We start from the raw sequence: 22,481 nt of genomic DNA on the forward strand, positions 1-22,481 counted from the left end.
CACTATTTCAAGAAATGTTCTTTTCTTTTTTATGGGGTGGGGGGCACACCCAGTGATGCTCAGGGGTTATTCCTGGCTATATGCTCAGAAATTGCTCCAGGCTTGGGCAACCATATGGGACGCCAGGGATTGAACCAAGGTCCATCCTAGACTAGCTCAGGTAAGGCAGATGCCTTACCACTTGCTCCAGCCCTAAGAGATGTTATTTTCTTACCCAGATAATCACAGTAGTATAAAATAAAGTTCAGGTGATTCTGAAGTATTTTATTTATAGCATATCTAAATCATACAATACAAATGAGTTTAGCTACAGTAGTTCAAATAACGTGAGGGGCCGAAGAGATAGCATAGAGGTAAGGCGTTTGCCTTGTTTGCTGAAGGACAGTGGTTCGAATCCCGACATCCCATATGGTCCCCCGAACCTACCAGGAGCAATTTCTGAGTGTAGAGCCAGGAATAACCTCTGAGCACTACCAGTGTGACCCAAAAACCAAAAAAAAGTAAAAAAAGCAAAATACATAGACACCAATCACAACAGTTTTTCAAAAGGGTTCACAAATTTATCATTAAAAAAAAAAAAAAAACTTCATATTACCCACAAAAATGAGTTTTAGGAGCTAGAGAAATAGCACAGTGAGTAAGGACCAATTGCTGGCATCCCATATGGTCTCCTGAGCCCACCAGGAGTGATTCCTGAGTGCAGAGCTAGGAAAAAACTCTGAGCACTGCCAGGTGTAGCCCCAATAAACAAAAACCTCAATTTGAAAATTCCAAATAAATAATTTTATAAAGTACAATAAATATCAAGCAATATTTTTACATTTATTATTTTAATTAAAATAACCAAAATAATTTCAACAATCAAAAGAATTTGTACCTTACATATTTTGAAAACAATTTGTTACAGAAAATCTAATCACTATTACTGTAATATGTTGCAAATGTATTCGGGGAGGTGAGTGGGAATGATCCAATAAAACTATTGCTGTAATGCTACTGTTACCGGGTGATATGTGAAATACTAAATATAGACATGGGATTAGATGTCACCTATGGTCAGAATCCAAGTTCTAGGGCAAACAGCAAGGTCAGCACTGCAAGGCTGGATGTGCCTTTCTTAGCTATATCTAGCAAGTATGAGAACTGTAGGCCCACACAGGGTTACTAAGATGACCAAATAAAGAGGGAAGACAGAAAAGGGGAAGAAACCTAGTTACTAAAAATCTATGATTAAAAAATATGATGTATGTTTTATATAGCCTCCAAAACCCTTTCCCACAATGTGGTCTTAAGAATATTAACACATTTTTAAACAATTTTCATAATTCTACTTTTCTTTTTTATTTTATTTTATTAAAATCATTGTGATTTACAAAGTTCTTCATAGTTGGGTTCCAGACATACAATGAATCAGGGCCAATCTCAACACCAATGTCGACTTCCCTCCATCAATGTTCCCTGAGCACATCCCATACCACCCCACTCTACCTCACCCCAATCACATCTCCCTGCCTACCAATATAACAAGCCCATTTTAAGTTTATATTGCTAAAGTTTGGGTCTCTTGATTCCATTGCTGTTGCCTTTTCCATTGCTTGAATTCCATTGCTTGAATATTTAGTTCTGTCCTTTTTGAATATCACCAAAGCACTTGAGCATAATCCTATTTTTCAAAACCATGAGCTCCTTTTAAGATTTTTCAAATATACTTCTAGCCATATTGAACATAACACACACTCAAACAGAAAAAAAAAAAGGAGCTAAATACACTAGAAAGACTTAAAAGCAAAACAAATGAAGCCAAAATCTAATCAAAGTAATGACCCTAAATAAAAGGCATATGACATAAAGTTACAGAAAAATTCGAGATTATAAAGATGAAAAATTATGGTAATACTATCAATCTGAGGGAAATTATTACAAATTACATATTGTTTTAGCTATCCTTTTCACAAAATGAACAGATATATAAATGATTTTTGTGACTTGTTTCTTAATTTGGCTTTTACTAAAATAACCAAATTCTCAAGTTTTGTAAAATACCTAATAATTAATTATTTGAGAAATTATATTCAATGACTTCATTTTTTAAAATAAAGAATGTTTAACCACAGTTTATTGCAAACCAATACTCTCATATCACTTTGCATTTATCTACTTTTAGAGTGTCTGAAAGAACACATTTCAGACTTCGTCTAAACACTAAGAATTAAAATAAAGTCTTCAGATATTATATGTATAGATCTAAACTATTTTGCATCATTTAAAGTTAATTTTGTTTACTAGTTAACACAAACTTTCCTTGCGTTGGTTAACTAGTGTTTCCTTGAAAGAGTAATTACTTTTGACTTTGAAATTTTTGTGTTCTTGCAATGCATAATACCTTCATATACATAGTATAACTTTTATACTTTATTTATAAAGTTTTTTTATACTTTTTATATAAAAATAAACCTTGATTTACTACATTTTCCCCCAATTTTTACTTACGCATCTAAGGTTGGTCTTTCTTTTTTTTTTTTTTACCAATTTTTTGTAATTTAAACATTTTATATAACAAAATTTAGTTGTTAAATTTCGTCTATACTTAATAAATATTGTCTTCCACCATCTTGAAATGTGATAAACCTCATTTACATTTGCCTTATGAGGGGGAGGCTGGGCATATCAGCAGTGTTTAGAGATTGGTTATTCCTGAATCTGATCTGGGCTCACTCCCGGCAATGTTCAGATAACCATATACAGAGCAGTGAATAGAATTAAGAGTTGTTCATATAAAACTGTTTTACCCCTGTACCATCATTCCAGCCTCGCTGTAACACTTACATTACCATCTAGTTTAAACAGCTTTTACCCTGCCTGAGTTCCAGGACTGGAACCTAAGGTCTTACTCCAATGCCTATCAACATCTGCCACTGCTCTGACATAATAGATTAAGGCTTTTTTTGTTTGTTTGTTTTTTGGGTCACACCGGCAGCACTCAGGGGTTATTCCTGGCTCTATGCTCAGAAATCGCTCCTGGCAGGCTCGGGGGACCATATGGTCAAACCACTGCCCTTCTGCATGCAAGGTAAATGCCTTACCTCCATGCTAACTCTCCGACCCCAAGGCTTTTTCTTTTTTTAACTCATGTTTAAAAGTTAGGTGGTTTATATTTTTTTGTTTTTGTTTTTTTGATCCACAGTTGGCAGTGGCTCAGGGCTTAAACCTAGATCTCTGCTCAAGCAGTACTCAGAAGACTAAGGAATGAATCAGAAACAGCTGTTATGTAAAGCAAAAACATCTTAACTTCTTATTATCTCCTTGATCACATAAGTGTATTTTCTTTTTTTGTTTTTGGGTCATACCTGGCAGCACTCAAGGGTTACTCCTGGCTTTACAATCAGAAATCGCTCCTGGCAGGCTCGGGGAACCATATGCTGGGATTCAAACCACTGTCCTTCTGCATGCAAGGCAAACGCCTTACCCCAGCTATCTCTCCAGCCCCATATAAGTGTATTTTCATTTCAAAAATTCTTTTAATAAAAAACAAATTTTATTTTATATATATATATATCTATATATATATATAGATATATATATATAAAAGGACAAATTTGGTGATGGGAATTCCCCTGATTCAATGTTAATATGTACCTAAAATACTACTGTGAAAGATATGTAAGCCAATAGTCAAAATAAAAATTATATATATAAAAAACAAAAACAAAAACAAAAACAAAAAAAACAAATTTAAAAAATTTGTTTACATTTTTTTTGGGGGGAAGGTCATACCCAGCAGTGCTTAGGGGTTATTACTGGCTCTGTGCTCAGAAATCGCTCCTGCGGAGCCGAAGAGATAGCACAGCGGTGTTTGCCTTGCAAGCAGCCGATTCAGGACCTACGGTGGTAGGTTCGAATCCCGGTGTCCCATATGGTCCCCCATGTCTGCCAGGAGCTATTTCTGAGCAGATAGCCAGGAGTAACACCCCTGAGTACCACCAGGTGTGGCCAAAAAAAAAAAAAAATTCCAGAAATCCCTCCTGGCAGGCTTGGGGGACCATATGGGATACTGGGAATCGAACAGAGTTGTCCCAGATCATCCACGTGCAAGGCAAACTCCCTACCACTGTGCTATTGTATTGGCCTATTTATATTTCATTTTAAGCAATGTGGTTTACAAAACTGTTCTTGATATGGTTTCATAAATAAAAGTTTTAATACCACAAGCTCCACCAGAAGATCTTTCAAAGAACTTATATATAATGGTTTTTGGGTCACACCCATTGGTGCTCAGGGGTTCTTCCTGGCTCTGCACTCAGAAATTGCTCCTGGCAGGCTCAGAGGATCAAATCGGATGCCAAGAATGGATACAAGGTCTATTCGGGGTTGGTCATATGCAAGGCAAATGCCCTACCATTATGCTATTGCTGCAGCCTCCAAAAAACTTATATTTTAAAAGGCAAAAAACAAAGAAAACAAAAACAAAAAATTGAAAAAAATAAAACAACATCACTTACATGTCAAAATTCCGTATTATCTCAAATTCTATAGGTAATCACTACTTGACGTATATATATTCCTTTGTTTGGGCCACACTGGGCAGTGCTCAGTGCTTACTCCTGGTTCTGAACTCAGGAATCACTCCTAATGGGGCACAGGGAACCATATAGGGTACCAGGGATCAAATCTGGATCAGTCATGTTCAATGCAAGTGCCCTATCCACTCACCATACTATCATCCTGGCTCTGGTGTATATATATATGTATATTTCAAGGCATATTCAAAATATTCAGTAAAAGTGACTGCAGCTTAAATGACAGCTTACCTCTTCTCTTCTTCCCCAGTAAGGATTAGAGAGTAATACATCTAGAATATATTGATAGAGGGCTGGAGCAGTGGCACAAGTGGTAGGGCATTTGCCTTGCATATGCTAACCAGAACAGACCACAATTTGATCCCCCGACGACCCAGGAGTGAGAGTGATTTCTGAGCACATAGCCAGCAGTAACCACTGAGCATCACCGGATGTGGACCAAAAAGCAGGGGAAGAAAATATATTAATAGAAAATCTAACGGCCCAAGTCTTAACTACAAAATTCTTTTTTTTTTTTTTGTGGTCTTTTTTGGGTCACACCCGGCAGTGTTCAGGGATTATTCCTGGCTCCAGGCTCAGAAATTGTTCTGGCAGGCACGGGGGACCATATGGGACACTGGGATTCGAACCGATGATCTCCTGCATGAAAGGCAAACGCCTTACCTCCATGCTATCTCTCCGGCCCCAACTACAAAATTCTTTAAGTAGTTCAAAGATCAAAAATTAAAAAGTGTTCAGTTCAAAGACCTAGTAATTTCTGAAAATAATTTTGAAAATGCTTAATTGGTTTTCTTTTCTTTTCTTTTTTTTTTTTTTAGTTTTTGGGTCACACTCGGCAATGCTCAGGGGTTACTCCTGGCTCTATGCTCAGAAATCACTCCTGGCAGGCCCAGGGGACCATATGGGATGCCAGAATTCGAACCACCGACCTTCTGCATGCAAGGCAAACGCATTACCTCCATGCCATCTCTCCGGCCCTGCTTAATTGGTTTTCTTATTAATCATGTCAAACAATCCAAAACTGTAATGCACTGTGAATATAAAACACACAAACTAAATCTTAAAATAATAAGACAAGAAACTTACTTGGGATATACTGGTTCATAAAGGTACTTGTCCCCTCTTGCAGATATAATGTGAAAAAACAAGATATAGCCATTTACAGTCTGAAAGACAAAAATTTTATTGACCATAAATTAATGACTTGTAATTCTGGATTTTAATTACATTGTTACTTTAAACCACCTTACTCTTAGGAATTCTCTTTTGAAGAACTACAGTCAAACTGTGCAAATAATATATATCAAACCAATTGGTTTTGGGGCCACACCCAGTGATGACCAGGGGTTACTCCTGGTTATGCTCTCAGAAATCACTCCTGGCTTGGGGAACCATATGGGACGCAGGGTGAAACAAACCACGGTCTGTCCTAGGCTAGCATGTACAAGGTAGACGCCTTATGCCCTGTGCCACTGCTCCAGCCCCAAATAAAGATATTTTAATACAACCAATTTTGTTTAATATTATCTATGAGTTTATAGATTTGAAGGCATTTCAAATATGCAACTGAAATCAGTAGTTTATAATAAAGATATTAATATCTGAAGTTAACTGCAATTTTAATATATTATTACTTTGAAAAATATACAGACCTCACATCTAAAAGACCTGGCCCATGAGCAATTTCAGAGAAAAACTGTCAAGACTAACAGAGACACCATGGTGCTTAATCATTCCAGTGATACTTTGTGTGAACTTGAGACTGCTCAGCATCTTCCAACTTCACAGTAATGACAGCTCAATAGGAACCCAGAAAATTAGACTGGAAGTTTTGTGGAAGTCCATTTAACAAAAATAATAGCACAGAATAGCTCAAACAATAGCTTAACTAGTACCTAACAGGTCAGCAAATCCTCAGACAACAACTTCAGCAACACCATGAGATATGTTGCAACAAGTAATATAAAGAAAATTATTTTGTACCTGCTAAGGGGACAAGCTGGAGGAATAGGTGGGTAACTTGGGAAACTGGTGGTGGGACTGGTGTTGGTGAATACCTGAAATGACTGTATTATTAACAGCTCTGTAAATCCAGTGTTTGACTAAAATTTCAAATAGAAAAAAAATAAAATGACAACAAGGATGAGGTTCTGTGACAGAGCAGTCTTCAGTGTTTCAGACCCTGGGTTTGATACTTGCTGGAGCCACAAACAAGAAAACAAATAATTCTAATCAAATTATAAAACATAACAAGCCACTGAAGAAAAAAATAACTTTTATTTTAAAAAATATAAATATCAGATATTTTCTATCAAAATATAAAAGAAACTGTGCCCTTATACAGCTTATCTTTGGGAAAATTCTCTATTTTTACATTTATGTGAAATGAATATATTTAGCTATTCCTCACCAAACATTTTTAGACAGAATGGAGTGAGAAAGCAAATATTTACCAAACCGCTTTATGTCTTAAGTAGTAGACAAATTACTTTATACTGCATTCTTACCATTTCTGAGAAAGGTGGGATTTCACCCAAGTAAAATAAAAGTAGAAAATTGCTCAAGGTTTCAATTATCATCCTAGTACTGGCTTTTAGTTTTTCACAAAAAAGAATACTAAAGGAAACATTCAATTTTTCCAGCAAGGTCAGGTTGAGATACAAACTCTAAGCTCTATTATGCAGAACTTCAAAGTTCTAATACAACATATGAGTTTATGATTGAAAAAAAGAAAAAGCTAAGATTTTCAGGTAAGACACCTATTTTAATTCCTCATAAAATTAATTATTTTATTTTAGTCTTATAAATATCTTTGTTTTGTTTTGTTTTTGTTTTTGTTTTTTTTTTGGGGGGGGGTTACACCCAGCAGCACTCAGGGGTTCCTCCTGGCTCTACGTTCAGAAATCGCTCCTGGCAGGCTCGGTGGACCATATGGGATGCCGGGATTCGAACCACTGTCCTTTTGCATGCAAGGCAAATGCCCTACCTCCATGCTATTTCTTTGGCTCTGAGTCTTATAAATATCTTTATTTAAGCATAATGATTACAAGTAATACATATATTACTATATATATAAAGAAAGAAAAAAGAAAACACTGCCCCTTCACTAGTGCAATGTTTCCACCACCAATGCCTTCCATCTTCCTCCTCATGAGATTCAAATGTCTCCTAATGTGGAAAATATGAAATCAAAAGGAAATGACTCAAACAAATTAAAACAAGAATTTTACAGACATCATAACCTCTTTATAGATTACTATTTAAAATTTTACATTCTTTTGTTTTATATAAGATAGGAACATTGAATACTATTAATCTGGAGATCCAAGAGGAATGTCAGAAGCTTGGAATGCCAACCTTGTGAGTATATAATTACCAACTCAAATCCTTGGTGTTGTCACACGCATCAGTGCAAGCCAGGTAATTCTAATGTCTGTGCTTCCCAAACCCATCACATCCAGGTATGTTAAATACATTAACTATTATTAAAAAATACAGTGAGACATACAAAATTTCTTTAAAAGATTATTAATTTTGAGCATGGAGAGATATAAAACACTGGATAGAATGCCTGCCTTATACTCAAATGCCCCAAATTGGATCCACAGCATCACAGATGACCCCACCAGGAATGATCCTGATCTCAGGGCCAAGAGTAAGTCCTGAGCACTGCTGGGTATAGCCCCCAAACAAAACAAATAAAAGATAATTAATTTTTGTCCTTTTGATTTTTGAGCCATATCTGGTGATGTTTAGGGATTACTCCAGGCTCTGTACTCAGTAATCACTCACGGCAGGCTCAGGGAACCACAATGGATGCCAGAAATTGAACTAGGGTCGGCCAAGTGCAAGGTAAGTGCCTTACTTGCTGTACTATCACTCTGGCTCTTAATTCCACTTAATTAATTAAAGACATTTTAACAAAAATAAAAATAGAAATGTATACTGGGTAAGAAATGTGGGTAAAAGAAACCCTCATTCATTATCAGTGGAAATGCTAGCTGGTTCAACACTATCAGTAGAAAACAGTACAACACCTCAAAAAATTAAGAATAGAACTTCCGGGGCCGGGAAGGTGGCGCTAGAGGTAAGGTATCTATCTGCCTTGCAAGCGCTAGCATAGGACGGACAGTGGTTTGATCCTCCGGCATCCCATATGGTCAGGGGCGATTTCTGAGCGCATAGACAAGAGTAACCCCTGAGCGTCAAATGGGTGTGGCCCCCCAAAAAAAAAACAAAACAAACAAAAAAAAAAGAATAGAACTTCCATATGATCCAGCAATCCCACTTCTTGGCATCTACCTCAAGTGCACAGAAATGTTAAATTGAGAAAGAATATTTGTACTAAGAATATTTGTATGATATTCATTGCAGCTTTTTTTTTTTTTTGAAGAAAAAAAATCATAGCCAAGTTCTGGAAAAGAACCCAAGTGCCCAAGAACAGATAAGTGGATAAAGAAGCTGTGATATGTATGTATGTATGTATGTATGTATGTATGTATGTATGTATGTATGTATATACACATATATATACACAATGAATACTTCTTACTTTTAAGATTAAATCCTGCAGTTCAGTACAACTCGGGTGAAACTGGAGGGTACCATGCTGAGCAAAGTAAATCAAAAGTAGAGGAACAAATACCAAATAATCTCATATATGAAGTAAAAATAAATGCAGTAGGCAATAAACAATGGCCAATGATAAGTCTGCCTGTAGAACTGAGTTTGCTAAGCAGGGGTGAGGGTCAGGGCAAGATAGAGGGACCTAGAGACAATACTGTTGGGATTCTGATACTCTGATGGGTGTGGTGAAATAACTTTGCATTCCTAAAACATGAACAGTACTGTAAATCACCATAAAAAACTAATAATATAAAATTAAAATATTTTAAATGATGTTTATATGCTATTTAATATGTGAATGCCTAACGTGCACAAAGTGATCCTGATGCTAGAGCTATACTCAATAAGATAAAAATGATATGGAACTAATACACTGGATTTGGAAAGTGGAGGGAGAGAAGGAAGAAGGGAGGGAGGGAGGAAGGGAAGGAGGGAGGGAGGGAGAGAGGAAAGGAGGGAGGGAGGGAGGGAAGGATGATGAAGGGAGGGAGGAAAAGGAGGAAGGGAGGAAATAAAAGGAAGGAAGGGAAGGAAGGAGGGGAGAGAGAAGGAAGGAAGGAAGGAAGGAAGGAAGGAAGGAAGGAAGGAAGGAAGGAAGGAAGGAAGGAAGGAAGGAAGGGAGGGAGGGAGGGAGGGAGGGAGGGAGGGAGGGAGGGAGGGAGGGAGGGAGGGAGGGAGGGAGGGAGGGAACTGAAAATAGGACAAGACTATTTTTATTACTCTAATGTAGGTATAAAAATAGGAAAAGTGGGGAATTTGGGGTAAGGGGGTTACTCTGTTTTTGTTTTAGGACCACATCCTGCTGTGCTCAAGGCACCACCTAGGGTACTCAAAATCAAACATGCAAGGTAAGCACGGTACTTGATATACTATGGCTCCACCCCTGCAATGCTGGGAATTTTAAGAATATTTATGGTTCAGGAAAATAAAAAAGAACTGAAGCAAACATTTTGCAAGCTGGAGGCCCTGGCTTCAATCTCCAGCATCACACAAGTTCACCAGACATGGGGCAGTGAACATCAGAGCACCACTGGATGTGTGGCTCAAAAAAAAAAAAAAATACCAAAGAGGGGCTGGAGTAATAACCCTACAACAGATAGGGCATTTGCCTTGCACGAGGCTGACCTGGGTTCACTCCCCAGCATCCCATATGGTCCCATCTGGTCCTAAAGATTGCCAGAAGTTATTTCGGAGTGCAGAGCTAACTCCTGAGAACTCCTACTTCTGAGAGCAGAGTAACTCCTGAGCATTGCTGGGTATGGACCAAAAACAAACAAAAGTACCAAAAATAAATAAATGTACATAAAGTGTGAATAATACAAAGGATAGAAAATATTTAAATTAAGTATGTAGTAATAAAGAATATTAATATGAAGTAATAGGGGAAATGAACAGATCAAAATCCAAAATCTGGGGCTGAAGAAGATAGTATAGTTTGTAGGAGGTAGCATGCTAGCCTTGCAAGTGATTAAGCTGGGTTTGGTTCTCTAAACACTGTCAGAAGTAATTCTTGAGAACAGAGCCAGGAATAACCCCTGAACATTGCTGGGTGTGGCCCAAAAACTAATAAAATAAAATAAAATACATAATTTATAAAGACTTTTAGGTAGACTTGTTAAGTAGACTATTCATGATATCACCCAAACCAAGAATATAAAGCTGCATGGTAGCAGCCTTTTATAAAGAAAAACATGCTTCCATGTTGGAAGCATATTTGACAACTCTACATTGTTTCCATTATGGGGCTAGACAGATACTAGAGAGATAGAAGAGAGATAGCAAGCTGCCTGCCCTGCATGTGACTGACCCATATATGATCCCCAGCACTACATATGGTAATGAGCACCACCAGGAATGATCACTGAGCACAAAGCCAGCAGTAAGGCCTCAGCACAGCTAGGCCATCCCCCAACCAAATCAAAAAGTGGTATTAGTAGTGACTGTATAGTGCTATCACTTTAAATTTAAAATTAAATAGACTTTGTTATTTAAAACCAAAGTGCCAAATATGTTTTTCTATAAATTAATCTGTGACTGGTGAAATGAAATTTGCCATTTTTTCTTGTCCTATTCCTTGGGTTTTAGTCAAAATATATAACTCATTTATAAATGGACATTCTTTAAAATTTATTTTATTGTTCTGAAGTGTTGGAATAACTGGTCTTCATTCTATTCAGGAAAATTCTTCTTTGTTTGTGTTTATCACTTATCAGATTGAAACATCTTTTGGATTGGTCCCTTACCCTACCCTTAAGACCTGAAGACAGTTACAGGACATAGTGACAAAATTCAATGAAATGAATGCCTCATCAAGGATGCTTCACCCAGCCAGATTTACATTCAGGCTTAAAGAAAGAATACACAGCTGCAGGGATACATAACAGCTCAGAAACTTTAGAACTGAAGGGTCTACTTTAAGGCAAAGTAGATCCAACAAACTCCTACAAAAAGATGACATTTATGGCAATCATCTCTCTCAATATCAATGGACTAAATGCACTAGTTAAGCGACATAGAGTAGCAAAATGAATCAGAACTTGAACCCAACATGTTGCTGCCTGCAAGAAACACAACTGAATAGTCAGAGCAAAGACTCAAAGTCAAAGGTTGGAGAACAATTATTCAAGCAAATAACTCCCTAAAAAAAAAAAAAAGGCTGGAGTGGCCATATTAATATCAGACAACACAGACTTTAGGCTTAAAAAGATTACAAAAGACAGAATGGGGCATTTTTGTTTACTAATCAAGAGATGTGTATACCAGGAAGAAATCACCCCTTTAAATATATATGTACCTAATGATGACCCAGCAAAATACTTAAAACTGCTGAAAAACGTGAAGACATCAGTAGCAACTCACTAACAGTGGGAAACTTCAACACTGCCTTATCACCCTGGATAGGTCAACCAGCTAAAATTAAACAAAGATATACTGGCTCTGAAGAAAGGAATAGAAGAGAGAGGCTAAGTATATATATATATATATATATATATATATATATATATATACACACACACACACACACATATATATACATGTATATATACACACATATTGTATATAAGTATATATAGCAGGGGTCTCAAACTCACAGCCTGCGGGCCGTTTGCGGCCCTCCATACAACATTTTGTGGCCCTACCCTAGAGGAATCTTTTTTTGTTTTGTTTTGTTTTAGTTGTTTGGGTCACACCCCCCAATGTTCAAGGCTTACTACTGACTTTACACTCAAGGATCACCCTGACTTTGCCTCCTGCGGCCCCCAGGCAAATTGAGTTTGAGACCCCTGATATATAGTATATATATATATATAGTTGTATATATGTGTGTATATATATATATATACATATATATATATTCTTCATTCCAAAAAAACAACTGAATACACATTCTTCTTCAATGCACAGGAACATTATTCAAGATAGACCATATGCTAGGCCCGCAACGGTGAACCTAAGGCATGTGTGCCAGTGGTGGCATGTGAAGGCCTTGCAGCTGGCACGCGGGAAGGTCCACAATTACGATATGTGGTGCGTGCCACATAGTTTTTTTTAGACACTAAAATCTTGTTATTAAGGTTTAATTGATGTGTTGGCACTTTTGAGGAAATTCTTTGGTTTTGTGCGGCAGTTTGGGCACTCGAGCTCAAAAAGGTTAGCCATCACTCTGCTAGGCCATAAAACAGACCTCCATAAAATCAAGAACATAGAAATTTTTCCTGCTTTCTTCTCAGTTCATGATGCATTGAAAATAAAGGTGAATTACAAGAAGATATGAGGACATAACTAAAAAGTAGAAATTAGTCAGCTCACTATTGAACAACCAGTAGTAGATCAGAGACAAAATTAAAGATTCCTGGAAACAAATGAGAATGAAGACACAAATGATCAGAATCTGTGGGTCACAGCAAAAGCGGTATTAAGTGGGAAATTGATGGCTTTGCACACATTTATCAGAAAGGAAGAAAAGGCCTACATAAATAACTAAATTGCACAGCGTTTAAGATATTAAAAAAAAAAAAAAAAAGGAGCAATAGGGTTGTAGCAATAGAAAAAGCAGGTAGGGTGTTTGCCTTGGTTGCGGCCAACCTGGGATGGACCAGGGTTCGATTCCCCAGCATCCCAAATGGTTCTCTCAGCCTGCCAGAAGAGATTTCTGAAAGCAAACCCCTGAGCACTACTGGGTGTGACCCCCAAACCTAAATAAATAAATTAACTTAAAAAGAAAAGAAATATAATAAGGGCAATAAAATGAGCCCAAAATAGGCAGAAGTAAATAATAAAACTTAAAGAAAAAATTGATTAACTGGAACCCAAAAACCAATCCAAAAGATCAATAAAAATTGAGTTGATTCTTTGAAAAAAATAAACAAGATGGATAAACCATTAGCAAGACACAGAAGGAAAACTAGAAACTTAATAGGCAGAATCAGAATGAAAAAGGGATGTCACTATAGATACTACAGAAATTCAAAGGGTAATCATAGATTACTTTGAGAAATTTTATGCCACAAAACAAGAGAATCTGGAAGAAATGAATACATATTTGGACTCCTACAACCTTTGAAGGTTAAACGAGGATGAGCTGGAATACCCGAACAGACCAATCAACATTGAGAAAATAAAAAAACATATGATCATATCAGTAGCCACAGAGAAAGCATTTCATAAGGTCCACCACCCATTCATGATAAAAACTCTAAACAAGATGGGAATGGAAGGAACTTTTCTCAATATAAGCAAGGCCATTTACCACAAGCCCATCACAAATATTATACTTAATGGAGACAAACTAAAAGCCTTTCCTCCAAAACAGTGGTCTTCAAACTATGGCCCGCAGGCCACATATTGTATTTGTATCTGTTTTGTTTCTTCATTGCAAAATAAAATATATGCAGTGTGCATAAGAGTTCGTTCGTAAGTTTTGTTTTTACTATAGTCAGACCCTCCAATGGTCTGAGGGACAGTGAACTGGCCCCCTGTTTAAAAAGTTTGAGGACCCCTGGTCTAAAATATGGTACAAGACAAGGCTGCCCCTTGCCACTCTTCTTTAACATAGTACTGTAAGTACTTGTCATAGCAATCAGGCAAGAAAAATATATCAAGGGCATCCAGATAGGAAAGGGAGAAGTCAAGCTCTCACTGTTTGCAGATAGCATGATACTATACTTAGAAAACCATTAAGTATATCTACAAAAAGGTTCTAGAAACAATAGGTTTGTATAATACAGTGGCAGGCTACAAAATTAACACACACAAAAATGGCCTCCTTATATACAAATAATGATAGAGAAGAAATAGATATTATAAAAACAATCCCATTTACAATTGTGCCACAGAAACTCAAATACCTTGGAGTCAACTAAAGAGATTAAGGACCCAACCAAGAAAAATTACAAAAGAATGCTTCGAGAAATAAAAGAGAACACAAGAAAATGGAGACACACCCCCTGTTCATGAATTAGAAATAAGTTCATTAAAATGACAATACTACCCAAAACATTGTACAGATTTAGTGTAATCGCTTTTAGGATACCCATGTCATTCTTCAAAGAAGTGGAACAAATACTCCTAAAATTTATTTGGAACAATAAATACCCAAAAGCAAACCCTTAGTTCCTAAATAGCCCTTAGGATAAAGAAGATGGGAGGCATCACTTTCCCCAACTTTAAATTATATTACAAAGCAAATCATTAGAACAGCACAGTATTGGAATAAAGACAAAACCTCAGATCAATGGAATAGGCTTGATTATTCAGACAATGTCCCCCAGGCATATAAGCAATTAATCTTTGATAAAGGGGCAAAAAAAATCACAAAATGGAGCAAGGAGAGTTGGTGTTGGGACAACTGGTCAGACAGATGCAAAAAAAAAAAAAAGCGAATTCAGACCTCTATCTAACAGCATCCCCAAAGGTCAAATCAAAATGGGTTAAACATCTTGATGTCAGACACGAAATCATAAGGTATATAAAAGAAAACATAGGCAAAACACTCACACTCCATGACATTGAAAGGTTAAAGGCATCTTCAGGGAGGAAACACCACTGTCCAAACAAATGTAAGCAGAAATAAACAAATAGGACTACATTAAACTGAGAAGATTCTGCAATTCAAAGAAAATAACAACTAGGGTAAAAAGGCCACCCACAAAATGGGAGACACTACTCATTGAATACCATCAGATAAGGGGCTAACACATTTAAGATATACAAGGTACTGACAGAAATTAACAGCAATAACAAATCTAACCCCATCAAAAAATGGGGAGAAGAAATGAACAGCCAAGTCCTCAAAGAAATACAGATGGCAAAAAGGCACATGAAAAAATGGTCCATATCACTAATCATCATAAAGATGCAAATCAGAACAACAATGAGATATTATCTCACACCATAGAGAATAGCAAACAGCATAAAAAAACAATAACAACTTGTGCTGCAGTGAAAGTGGGAGAAGAGAACTCTCTTTCATTTATGGTGGGAATGCAGAGTGGTCTAGTCCTTTTGGAAAATAATATGGACATTCCTCATAAAGCTAGAAATTGAGCTTCCATATGACCCAGTAATAATATACTACGGATATAAACCAGGAACACAAAAACACAATATAAAAATATCCTCTGTAACTCCCATGTTCATAACAGCACTATTTATAATAGCCTGAATCTGGAAAAAAACCAAGTGCCTAACAACAGATGAGTGGCTAATGAAACTGTGGTATATAGAATACTATGCAATCATAAGGAAAAATGAAGTCATGAAATTTGCTTATACATAGATGGACATGGAGATTATTATGCTAGTGAAATTAGCTAGAGGGAAAGGGACTGACATAGAATAAACTCACTCACTTGTGGGGTATAAGAAAAACAAGAGATAGTATGGTAACAATATCCAGAGAACAGAGGTCAGGAGGTCCAGCCCAGGTAGGAAGCTTGCTACAAAGAGCGGTGAGTGCAGTTAGAGTAAAGACAGGTTTATTGGACAATGACAGTTGCTACTGATTGCTTTGGAGGAAAACTCAACGCTGAAAGGGGAGAAAGTAGCATGCAAGGCACTCCCTACTGACAATAGTGTAGACCACAATGTCAAAAGGGAAAGATGTAGGGGGAGGGGAGAGGGCAAGAAACAAAGAGAAGGTGAGAGAGAGAAAAGAGATGAGAGAGAGCCTGGGGGAGAAAGAGAGAGAGAGAGACAGAGAGAGAGAGAAAGAGAGAGAGAGACAGAGAGAGAGAGACACACAGAGAGAGACAGAGAGAGAGAGACACATACACAGAGACACACAGAGAGAGACAGAGATATAGAGAGAGAAGCAAATTGCCTGCCCTAGCGACAGATGGGGTATAAGGGAGAAGGGAAAACAGGAACATCGGTGGCAAGAAGGGGACAGTGAAGGATGGTGTACATTGTATGACTAAAATCCAACAATGAACAATTTTGTAACCACAGTACATTAATAAAGCAATTAATAAAAAATACGTATTATATAGAACTTCTTAGGAAGAGAAAATTACCAGTACAACCAAAGTTACAAAAACTCTGCCTATAATTATATAAATTTGAATGATAGTGGGTCACTGGGAGAGAATGGATTATTTATGTTATCTTTATACTTTTTTTGAAAAAAAAAAAAAAAGGGGGGGGGTGTGTTGCAAAACAAACATTCCCAAGCAATTTTTATGAAGCTAATATCATCCTGATATCAAAACAGACAGAAGAATTACAGGTAATATCCTTGAAGAATACAGATCCAAAATTCCTGAACAAAATACTAGCAAAATAAAAACCCAACGATTTCTCAAAAGGTCATACACCATGACCAAGTAGGGATGCAAAGATGGTTTAACATATGCAAGTTAATCAACATCAGATATCATATCCATAAAAAACATACGATAACATCAAAAATAAAAAGAAAGCATTTGGGGCCAAAGCAGTAGCGCAGAGGTAAGGCATTTTCCTTGCAAGCGGCTGACATAGGCCAGACCGTGGTTCGATCCCCAGCGTCCCATATGGCCCCCCAAGCCAGGAGAGATTTCTGATCACATAGCCAAGAGTAACCCCTGAGTGTCAACAGGTGTAGCCCAAAAAACAAAAACAAAAACAAAATAAAAGAAAGAAAGAAAAGAAAGCATTTGACAAGATCCAGCACACATTCAGGATAAAACCTCTCAAAAAAATGGGAATTGAAGGAACTTCCTCAATATAGTCAAAGCCATTTATCACAAGCTCAAAGCAAGCATTATTCTCAGTGGGGGAGAAGGGAAAGATTAAAAAGACTAAAAGAGACTTGTCTGTGGCATGTCCTGCACAAAGACCTATGTGATAAAAGACTATCATGCAAAACAAATAATGAACTCAATTTGGGGGGGGGCCACACCCGATGACACTCAGAGGTTACTCCTGACTCTACGCTCCTGGCTTGGGTGACCATATGGGATGCCAGGGGATCACACTGTGGCCCGTCCTAGGCTATCGAGGGCCTTGTGCCACCATTCTGGCCCCAATCAAAGAACTGGTGAAAAAAGAAACCTCAATATTTTATCAAAGAAATAGGGATGGCAAACACGCATAGGAAAAGTTAATCTACAACATATTTCATTAGGAAATATTCTTGAACATATTTCATTAGGAACAAAGTATTTCACTAGGAAATATTGTTGAAAACAAGTAAACAATGAAACATAGCTCCATACATCTATTAGAATGGGCAAATTCCAAATTCTGCCAATACAGAGTACTGAGGAAATTGTGGAGTAACAAGAACTTTCATTCTGTGCTGGTGCAATGCAAACTGATAAAACTACTTTGTATGAGATTTTGGTAGTTACTTAATCAATGGGAGTGCCTAAGATCCAGCAAATAGATTCCTGGACATTAATCCAATGGAATTAAAATTTAGGTCCACACAAAAAAACCTACACAGGATATTTATAGCAACTTTATTTGTAATTGCTAAAACTTAAAGAAACAATGATGTCCTTCGGTAGAATAAGCAAACAGTGGTAAATCTAAACTGTATAGTGCCAGGGATCTGATCCAGATTGATCTTGTGCAAGGTAAACTCCCTAACCACTCTACTTCTCTCTCCAATCCATCATATCTTCTCTGATGTACAAATTTTATTCCTCAACTTGAGGATAAAAATAATTTCTAAATTTTTTGTTCTAGTATTGGTAGCATATTTAAATTTTTTGTTCTAATAATAGCATATAGTTAATGTATTAATGAGAGCCATTTCTGCTCTTAAAATAAAGCCAACAGATCAGTTCTTCTTACACTATGGTATAGGAATTGTACTTAGTTATATAGTACCCAACACTGGGGTAATTCTTTCAGGCATAGAATACTCCGGCGTGTAAAAGCTTAGTGAAAGAGGTACATGGGAATAGGCTTGGGACAAGCTATTGATTGCATGTAATAGGGGTCTGAAGGGGGCTTTAAAATCACTTAAGAAAGCTAGCACCAAGATGGGGATTCTTTACCGAGTCAGCAAGGCCCAAGATGCTAAAACATCAGAAATAAAAAATTAAAATTAATACAGAAAAACACAAATATGTACAATTTTGTTGCAAAAGAATAATTATAATTAAAATAAAGAGTAAAACCTTTCCAATAAGTATCTACTGACAAATAAAATTTGAGGGCCAGAAAGATAGTACAGCTTACGTTGCTCATGGCTGACCCCAGTTCAATCCCCATTTTCCAAACAGCCCTCAGAGCCCGCCAGGAATGATTCCTGAATAAAGAGCCAGGAGTAACTCGAGTACTGCCAGGTATAGCCAAAAATGCTCAGGGTAGCGTATAAGGTTTCAGAGATTGAACAATAACCAAAGTTGACACCTTAAGCCCTATACTTTTTCTCTGGCCACTTGAATAAAAAAATTTATGAGGAAAATATTTTTGTTTATAATTAGGGTCTAACATTAATGTTTAAAATTCTTGCTGTATGGAGGTAGGGCATTTGCCTTGCATGCAGAAAGACAGTGGTTTGAATCCCGGCATCCCATATGGTCCCCCGAGCCTGCCAGGAGCAATTTCTGAGCGTAGAGCCAGGAGTGACACCTGAACACTGCCAAGTGTGAGCCCCCCACCAAAAACAAAACAAAAAAAATTCTTGCTGCAGCAGCACATAAAGAAAATCCACTATAGCTCTATCGATCCTCTCTTGAGCTGGAGGCTAGCTCGGGCCGGCATGGGGTTTGCGGAGACCCCATGTGGAAGGCCTTCTCCCTGACTTGGGTGCGCTGGGAGCCTTGATAGGCCCCAGCCTTCCCCTCTTCTGCCCCCGGCCTCCAGGCCTTCTGGGGTGGCAGCCCAGGCGGCCAGAAAGGTGGGTGTCGGGGGTCCCTCCTGGATGGGGTCCCAAGTTTTCACGCCCTTCCCCCAGCCCTAGGGTGGGAAGGGCACAGGGTGTAGTGCGGGCAGATCCTGGCTTCTGGCTCTCTATCAATCCTCTCTTGAGTTGGAGGCTAGCTCTGGCCTAAAGGCTAGCTCTGGCCGGCATGGGATTTCGGGAGATCCCATGTGGAAGGCCTTCTCCCTAACTTGGGTGCGCTGGGAGCCTTGATAGGCCCCTAGCCTTCCCCTCTTCTGACCCCGGCCTCCAGGCCTTATATTATGTTTTGCGTATCCAGAATGTCCATTTTGTATTCTGCCCTTTCCCACACCCCTACAAAGCTCATTTTTACTCCTTAAAACTCTCTCACCACCCCCAAACATCACTAACCCACATTACTCTTTTCAACTTCATTACTGCACAATCCTAATCACAGACCAAAGCCGTGCATCATGTGTAACAACCCCAAACTGTTTCAAAAGACATAAAATGGACACGTATTTCTTTCGAATATTTTGTGTTTTTTCTCTGACAGCTATAAGTCTTACTAAATATTCTCTTATACAGTGACGATTCTAACCACTTTTTATCTTCTCTTTATGAGCTGTTCAACAAGGAATTTTGGTGAAAGAGTCCCCCAGTTTAATGCTTATGATTGAACCATGTCATGGGGATTGTTGGACTTGTTCTTATGGCCCCCATATGCACCAATAACGCCACGTGGCATTGCTCCTTTTTTGCATAGGCACATTAAAATGGGAAAATACTATACATACAAATAAGATCCTATCTAATAGAGATTGGCACACACAAATCTTGTAGTGCAAAGGGACCTTACACCCTGAACATTGACATAACGACCTGGCACAGGCCTCAGAAGAAAGGGCATTTTCCATTCACCCTGAACCAGGGAAGCCATCCACGAAACATCCAGGTTTGTCTATAACATCACCTGGAAGCAATCCTCTACCACGTAAGACCCTACCACTGCTCAGACATTGACCTGCTCAAAAGAGACTTCCCTTAACACTGAGAAGACTTAACAACAACAACGACCTGCTTACAGGACAGGGCTCCCTGCACTGCCCTTTAATTGTGAGGTGAAATGAGAGGACGCTCCACATCCTGACTTCAATGTAGGATATGCAGATTCCAGGATCTTTAATACAGAAACATGATACCAACAACAGAGACTGTGAAAAATAAAAGTGTGTTGGCACTACAATGTCTTGGATTGGACGATCTAGCTTGCCTGGAGCCTAGAGTTGGTCTTATGCCAGGAAACTTCAGGTCTCTTTGTATTTAGGCCAAGGTTATTCCTTTCCATGCCCCTCATATTTTGGTGGGCCTATGCAAACAACAATTGCCACTCTAACACCGTTTTTACTGTGCTTCTTTGACTCTAATCCTTAAAAAAAAAACCACTTAAAATTTGAGGTTAACTTAAGCTAATATGCATGTACATGGAAATGTAAAAAATACTAGGCCTCTAATGTTTAAGGAGTTATGTAAGTTTTATGGCTTTAGATTGCCTTGTGTGCTGTTAAGAAATATCATAATGTGTTACAATCTGGGGACTTGAGGGACAAAGTAATTTTACATGGATTCTGTTTTATTTATCTTAATGTTCTTTGGCTGAAAGTTCAAAGTTAAGATATCAGCAAGGGGACTTCTTCTGAGAATTATGTTATGGGTGATTGTCCTTCCACTGTAACTTTACCTTATCCTCTTTCTTTGCATCTTTGTTCTCATAATTCAAAATAAAAAAATTTAAAAAAAAAAGAAAATCCATTATAAATTTTCTACTACATGCTTCATTTTTTAACATAAATTAATTTATTTAGAGACCATATTTCATATAGTTGACATAGTTTATCATAACATATTTGTTTCCAAATAAGTGGGAGCAAAATTATTAAAAAAGAAAAAAAGAGTACAGGAACAAGAAAATTTTTGAAAATCATTGTATCTCACAATGAAGTCATTAAGTCATTGTCAGGTTTCATAACCTCTTGTTGCTAGTTGATAATTCTATTACTTCTTTTGTTTCTGAACGCTAGGTGGCTTTAAATACACGTTGGCATCAAAATCGGAGTGTTCCTATGAGACACTAAAAGAAAAGAAATAATAAATAGTAATAAAAAGAAAATTGGATTTATCGCATACTGCATGGTTCAGGAATTTTAAGTATTATTCCTGATACTGCAGCTTTTGTGTATCATAATTTTAGCTGTCAGGGTTTCAGGAAGGAAGAGAAGGAGGAGGTAGGGGGTGCAGGTGCCTGCAGTCAGTCCAAAAGTGTCCTAGAGATATCAGCCCAAATACCAGTATAGCTGGAATTTTGATCAAATTGCTGTCTCTGCAGTTAGCCATAGATGAGTGGTGAAGCAGGGCCACAAGCAATTGTGAGTGATGGGAGAAGCAGATGTGGCTTTGCCAGAGTTGGGACTTGTCCTGCCCTCCTCTCCCAAGATTGCCAGCTCTCGAGTGGCATGACAGGTATGCCCATCATTTTTCATGGCTTGATTTACATCTCTTTCTAGAGCAAAGTGAGTTTATGGATGGAGCTCACCAAATGCAGACATGGCAACTGCCTATATACTTCATTTTTGAAAATGCCATTTCATGGATTAGTGATATCCGAGAATGGGAGAATGCAAGACCTGATTCCAATCATCAGGACTTTGTAGTCTCCTGTGGGAGGATCTGAGCAATACTTTGGGTATAACCCTGGGGACCTCGGAAAGTGAGGAACTACTAAGTATTTCTGACAATGTGGGGTATCATCAGATGATTAAATGAGTTAATATCATATATAATTAGAAAGGAACTAAAAGTAGAGATAAGTTAATGTACATGATAGAGAATTTAAGTTATTAAATCTAAATCCCATTTACTCAAATATAAATGATTATTTCAACTTTAACAAACAGCTAACT

General features: G+C 37.7%; 1 protein-coding gene across 2 annotated transcripts in view; it reads right to left on the reverse strand.

Moving 5' to 3' along the window:
* RIC1 (RIC1 homolog, RAB6A GEF complex partner 1) overlaps nucleotides 1-22,481 on the reverse strand; it is a 96,327-nt gene that overhangs the window by 61,926 nt on the left and 11,920 nt on the right. For both annotated transcript variants that reach the window (XM_049772950.1, XM_049772943.1), the window contains exon 3: nucleotides 5,664-5,743. In XM_049772950.1, the coding sequence (XP_049628907.1) occupies nucleotides 5,664-5,743 (80 nt within the window). The remainder of the gene's footprint in view (nucleotides 1-5,663; nucleotides 5,744-22,481) is intronic.

The sequence above is a fragment of the Suncus etruscus genome, chromosome 1 (assembly GCF_024139225.1).
Source record: "Suncus etruscus isolate mSunEtr1 chromosome 1, mSunEtr1.pri.cur, whole genome shotgun sequence".
In the NCBI taxonomy this organism is placed as follows: domain Eukaryota; kingdom Metazoa; phylum Chordata; class Mammalia; order Eulipotyphla; family Soricidae; genus Suncus; species Suncus etruscus.